The sequence below is a fragment of the Denticeps clupeoides genome, chromosome 8 (genome assembly GCF_900700375.1).
Source record: "Denticeps clupeoides chromosome 8, fDenClu1.1, whole genome shotgun sequence".
Lineage (NCBI taxonomy): Eukaryota > Metazoa > Chordata > Actinopteri > Clupeiformes > Denticipitidae > Denticeps > Denticeps clupeoides.
Window position 1 is genome coordinate 12,241,030 of NC_041714.1, and position 6,535 is coordinate 12,247,564.

The 6,535-nt window shown below is 42.3% G+C and overlaps 1 protein-coding gene across 1 annotated transcript; it reads left to right on the top strand.

Annotated features, from left to right (window-relative positions):
• Nucleotides 1-2,787: 2,787 nt before the first annotated feature.
• soul2 (heme-binding protein soul2) lies at nt 2,788-4,379 on the top strand. The gene is made up of 4 exons (XM_028989748.1): nt 2,788-2,941; nt 3,120-3,246; nt 3,325-3,487; nt 3,574-4,379. Exons 1-4 carry the CDS (start codon nt 2,804-2,806, stop codon nt 3,746-3,748), a joined length of 603 nt encoding a protein of 200 aa, XP_028845581.1. The 5' UTR covers nt 2,788-2,803; the 3' UTR covers nt 3,749-4,379.
• The last annotated feature ends 2,156 nt before the right edge of the window (nt 4,380-6,535 follow it).

Genomic DNA, 6,535 nt, shown 5'->3' on the forward strand with positions numbered 1-6,535 from the left:
TTTAATCTCTTACTACCTCACACTGTGCTGCTGTGTTATGGTCATTATGGTCATGATATAATTTCATATCACTACTACTGCCATTAATGTCATAGTATATCATATAGCACATACACTTTATACTAAATACATCCACACATTGATATACTGTCATTTCTGCTACTTGTCTGCTGGTTTGTCTAGTTTGTCTCGACCTGCACTATTTTATGGGACATTGTGCACAATGTCCTTTGTCATGTTTTTGTGTTGTGTGTTGTTCCATTTGCACTATGTCTTTTTGCAGACTGTGAATCTCCAACGCTTCGCAATCTCGTCTCTCTGTGTACTTGTGTACAGTGAGATGACAATAAAGTGGACTTTGACTTGACTCATACAATATTGAGGTTGAAACTTGTCAGTTTTTACTTAAACGTGTCTGTTGTTTAAATGTCATTTTTTTACAATGTCCTAATGGACCACGTGATGGAAAGTGAAGTGATTGTCATTGCACACAACAAAATGAGTCCTCTGCCTTTAACCCATCACCCTTGGTGAGCAGTGGGCAGCCATGAAAGTGCCGGGGGAGCAGTGTGTGGTGACAGTGCTTTTGCTCAGTGGCACCTCAGTGGCACGGGATTTGAACTGGCAACCTTCTGATTATATGTATGTTTCCTTACCCACTAGGCCACCATTGCCGCACTGCAGGTTCAAGTCATGGCCAAGAAAAGATACTAGTGAGGTACTTGTGAACAAGGTACCATTCCCACTGATCTCAAGGCCCTGTAGATAGTTGTTCACTTTTCCACATGTAGATGGGTTAATTGCATAGAACATGTTTTATTGTGGCCCACTTGCTGTAGTGTGTTCACTGGGCTCACTACTCATCCAGTTGGTTGACAAAATTGCGGTCTGGTTTTGTCATGTATGCCCATGATGCCCATGACTGGTTCACAATTAAAATGAATAGTAACCTTGGGGCAATTATAAAGAAAAAAACTGTATGCCACGTAAGCTTTCAAGCTTCAAGTATCATATTTGAATTATTTGTATTTGGGGACAATGACTGGGTCACAACAACAACACAGGTCATCCTTTACACACCCAGGCAAATAGATAAGTCACACAGTGACAACATTACTGGCCACTTATGATGTGAGATAAAAATGTCTTGGCACAGTGTTGCTTTTTGGGCTGTTGAAGCCATCTGAGCAGCTTTATGACTGGACAAGAAGGTGCTGGACAAGACGGTGCGCCGCACCAATCTCAAAATAAATATCATCATATGGTGTTTAGTTGCTGCTCTTGTTGATAGTGAACCAGAATTTAAGTCATGGACAACTGTAATGCTGCATAATGTTCTGTTCCTGAGGATGGAGGTTGTCATCCAGGAATCACCATGGAATTTCAATGAGGCTTTAACAGCTGAATTTCGTGAAGCTGTGCAACTCAGCAAATACTACCTTGCTGTCTGAACACTGAATTAGACGTGTGTTTTATGTAAATTGGGTTATGTAGCAGCAGAATTGAACATAAAGTGTGACTTTTATATCAGATACAACACTGACATATTTTGGAGGCTCAGTTACACTGCTTTCCTTTCACAGTAAAAAAAGTTTCAGCTCAGCAACAAATCAAAATGGATCAGAGGGTGAGGAGGAAGAGTAATTCAAAGACAGGTGATTCAGGGACAGGACAAATCCAAGGACAGGACAATCCGGAAGAATACTCAAGTAACGTGGCAGTCAACGTCAGGGATAACAACGTAATACAGCGGGTAAGGAAAAGGACGGTTGTGATCAGAAGGTTGTGGGTTCGAATCCCCACACACTGCTCCCCAGGTGCCTGTCATGGCTGCCCACTGCTCACCAAGGCTGATGGTCAAAAGGACACGTTTTGTTGTGTGCACCGTGTGCTGTGCTGCAGTGTATCACAATGACAATCACTTCACTTTCACAATGGCCACAGAGCTTGATACATGATGCCGTCCACCTGGTGGTGGAACGGCGGCCATGACAGGTACATGTGTCACACAAAAGGTTTTTTCCTGCTTGTGACGTGAGTCTTTTGATCTTTTACATGTAGATAAAATATTCCCTTTACTTGAAAGACAACTACATGCCCAGTCATTTATTTGTATGTGTTCATCAGGCTACTTGGATTGGAAAACGGCAACTGTAGTGTGAATTAGAATATAAATCAATTTCGCCCTTTTCCCCAGTTTCCTGAATCCGTTGCAAAATTCTGCTGCACAAATGTCTGTGCTTGCAGGACCGCATTCCCGTAACCACATGATGGCAAGAAACTGATGCAGAACACTGCTGTGCAGAATACTCACTTGTTTTTATTAATAGTTTAACTGGTTGAACGAAGGAGTAAAAAAGTGGACCTGTAAACGGAATATTGCCCGGACCTCCAAGGCACCGCTGAGGTGCCAGTGAGCAAAGCACCGTCCCCACACACTGCTATACCTTAACCTGTACCTTCACCTCACTGTTTTCAGTTTATATAAACCCTTATCAGGTCAACCCTTAGCAGGTCACCTGTTGTGATTGAGTTTTTAGTTTTGTGTCTCATATGATATGTCATACAATATTTTTATTTATTTTTCTGAGACATATTAAAACCTCAAAATCACAATGGTAGCAGGATTCAGGCCAGTTCTTTGAAGGCCCACATTTCTTACATAACTTGTTGGGTGTGGCATTTTAAAAGAGCCCTTAAAATACATCACGTTTACAGGAAATGGAGGCAGGTCCTGATTTTTTTTTAACTGGACTGACTAGTCCAACAACACCAGTCTCTCTCGGGGTGTTGGAGAGGGAAGATGAAGCTGATGAAGCTGCAGGTTGCTGTTACTCTGTGGATTTATAGTGCTTTCTCAGGCCCTGCAGCAGGCTGGGAAATTCCGTCATTCTGCCATGGTTATGATTGTCCCGAGTTCACTCTGGTTCAGCAGTATGAGGTAAACATTATTCACCCAAAATGCAGATTTTAATACGCTGTGGCCTTGACATTTTAATGTATCTGTTTTAAAGTTTAAAGTTCTGGACAACAATTGTTTATCTTTCTAATTGCTCTGTGCAATTCAATCACTGAGAATTCTCATTTGTCTAAAATTCTAACTTTTTTCTGTAAATCAGGGATTTGAAGAACGTTTCTACAATGCAAGCCACTGGATCACAGTGGACATACCCAGCATGACTGAGAATGATGTGAAGAATGGCTGCTGGACTCTGCATCATTATACAAAAGGGAAGAATGACAGAAGTAGGTGAAATTTGATTGTAATATTGCTAAAAAAAAAAAAAAGGTTGCTTAAATGATTGATTTCATTTTACTTGTTAGATGAAGACATCCAGTTGCCATGGCCTGTGATCATCTCAGTACAAGAAGGGACTATGACCCAAGTGTCTGTTTCTATGCCGGTCCCACCTAGTACTGACCTGCCCAAACCAGATGATGAAAGTATAAGGGAGACCAACATGCCTGCAGGCAGAGTCTATGTCAGGTGAGAATATAATAACCCTGCCCCGGCCAGATTTGCAAGTCTAAGTGAAGTAAATTTTTAAGGAAATGTTTTTCTACTTTCTCAAGAACCTTCACCGGTGTGGCTTCATTGGATGATGGCTTCGACAACAGGAACAAACTGAAGGCAAGTCTTGAGGCTGCTGGAAAGCAGTTTGTCCAGTACAAGTTTGTTGCAGCAGGATATGATTCTCCCTGGACTCTGATAAACAGGCACAACGAGATCTGGATCTATGCAGCATGAGAAAACACACCAGACAGAATTTCTAATTAACATCTGTCAACTCAACATGGATCTTCTGCAATTTCAGCTGCACAAATGATAGTGTTAGAAAAGGCAATTGTTTTAGATTCACAAATACAAATGTATTACATATTTATAGGTTCCGGTTTTTTTCACATATACATGCAGAACAAAATGCATATGCAAGTATCCCGTGATCAGCCATATACTAAAATGTAAGTCTAGATATAATCTGTGTCTACTTTCCCTAAATCTTTGTTCTTGTCACTGTGATTTTCTGGCATTTTGGATTTTCTGTGTTGCAAATGTGGAATCACTGCCATTTTTAAACATGATAAATAATTTCATGGGTGAAGCATTGAAAGTGTACATCAGTGTGTATTACTCGTAGCCTTTATCAGTAGAGATTTGTTGACTGTTTATCTGAAAAAGTTGAATGTCGAGACAGGTTTTGTTACATTTATTGGTTTATCACAGTCATTCTTTCACTATCTGATTTTTCGTGGACAAGTTGGTAGTAAAGAACATGTCTCCCACAACAAGAATTACTTGTTAAAGGTTGAATGCATATAAATCTGAGTGTAGTTATCCACATATAAATAAAAAATACATTAAATTGTTTTAAACTCTTGTTCCACTGACAATATCACCTTTTTAAGCCATTCATTTTGCCCATACTGTATTTGGGCTAAGTCTTATGATTGTGGTTGCAGATTTGCACTGTGTCTACTAAAAATCTGTTACTAGAGCCATCAGGATTAAACAGGTCCAGCAGAGTTTTCACACACCTTCAGTACTAAAACATGGATTGAGTTTCCTAAGGAGACAAAGAAGGTTTGACCCACAAGAAGGTTTCAAATGGCATAAAACCTGAATACTATGTTAGGTGTCTCATGACCTCCTTATGCTGAATGAAACATATCCTATCATTTTTCTGCTCTTTCCATTTTGATATTCCACTGCTATTCCACTTTGAAACTATATTCAGGTTTACACACAGAGAAATATTTAGAACCCATTACATTTGCGTAGTTATATACTTAGTTGTGTTCTTATGTACAGTGCACAGTAAATTTGGCTGAATCTTTATCTTTATAATCTCTGATGTAACCCCTCACCATTGAACAGTTTTCTAAAACGCCAGTTTAATGGCTTCATTATGAATGAAGCCACTTCCCCATTATGAATGGGGCAGTGGTGGCCTAGCGGTTAAGGAAGCGGCCCTATAATCAGAAGGTTGCCGGTTCGAATCCCGATCCGCCAAGGTGCCACTGAGGTGCCACTGAGCAAAGCACCGTCCCCACACACTGCTCCCCGGGCGCCTGTCATGGCTGCCCACTGCTCACTCAGGGTGATCGGTTAAATGCAGAGGGCAAATTTCACTGTGTGCATCGTGTGCTGTGCTGCTGTGTATCACAATGACAAAAAAGTTTGTTGTTTGAATGTGTGACCGTTTATGTGCCACCTGCATCTGGTGCAGTGCAATAAATATATTCCTATTATAATTTTTATTTTTACTAAATCTACTGCATTGTCTTTTACTAAGACAATTAACCTCAACAAGACAAAACAGGTAAAATGACCCTAACTGTAAGGAAATACATTATCTAATATTGTTGACAAATAAAACAAGCCTAAATGTGGTTTACAAAAAACTTACTAAATGTCTCTGCAATTTAATTGACTAAAACGATACAATAGTTTCCTTTCATTTAATTGTGTTATTATTATGTAGTAGTATTTATGTGACGCCCTGGGGCCATGGTGCCTATACAACTGATCCGTCCCAGGTGACACTGGTTTAAGGCTTAATGGATCAGGACTCCATAAAACCCATGAAGCAGCATGCAGACATGGCCGCTGTATTAATGTGTTGTGAACATTACTGCATGTGATTTGTTTTCAGTTCTGTGATTTGGTCCTTGTATTTTGGCACTTGTGCCATTTTCTTTTATATTATTTAATAAATCCCATTTGCAAAAATGTCCTGTCTCTGCCCAAGGTCTGCGGGTGAGTAAGTAAAGCAAGGACGAGGTCATCAGAGCAGCGAAGAGGTGACGTGTGCATCGAGCGCAGGGAATGCGACCCCCACAATCTTCACCATGTCATGCTAGGACCTCTGCGCTATGCTGAGAAGCCTCCCCATGGACTGGGAGGAAACAGACGACGATGGGAGCAAAGACGAGGCGAACTTGTGGGCCGACGGTGCCGGGTTGGCACCTCCCATTGTTCCCTTCCTCTATCGTTAAAAGGTCTGTGTGGGCGCACGTGACTTCCTGTAGTGTAATGACAACAAAATGGACGGCAAGGAGGAAGACGGCAATGCAGGGGTAAGCTGGTAGACAAGGGCGATGGGAAGTCGCCAGCCAGCAACTGTGCTGCTAGCACTGCCTCATGGAGAACCCGCCTAACCAGCTTTGGTAGTGGACATGCCGACCCTCTGCCAGGACGTTCCACAGCAGAACAGCAGTGAGGATCCAGCCGGATGCAAGGGGGGCAACAGACGCCAAAGGGGTTGAGCCATCAGGGGTCCGGCGAAACTAAAGGGCCATGCAGTGGCAGGGGCTGCGCAACACCAGAAGGCACGGCTCTGTGGTAAGCAGTCACCGGATGGTACGGGACCGCCTCCGTGCGTAGTGTAGGGAGGGGAGCTGGAAGCTAAGACGTGCACATGCTCAAAAGGCACCTCCCTGTGGTATGGTAAGCAGCCGCCAGAGGGTCCGACACGACCTCCCTGGGGGTGGCAGAAAGCGTAAAAGGGGACATGCAGAGACAGGGCCTGCACGT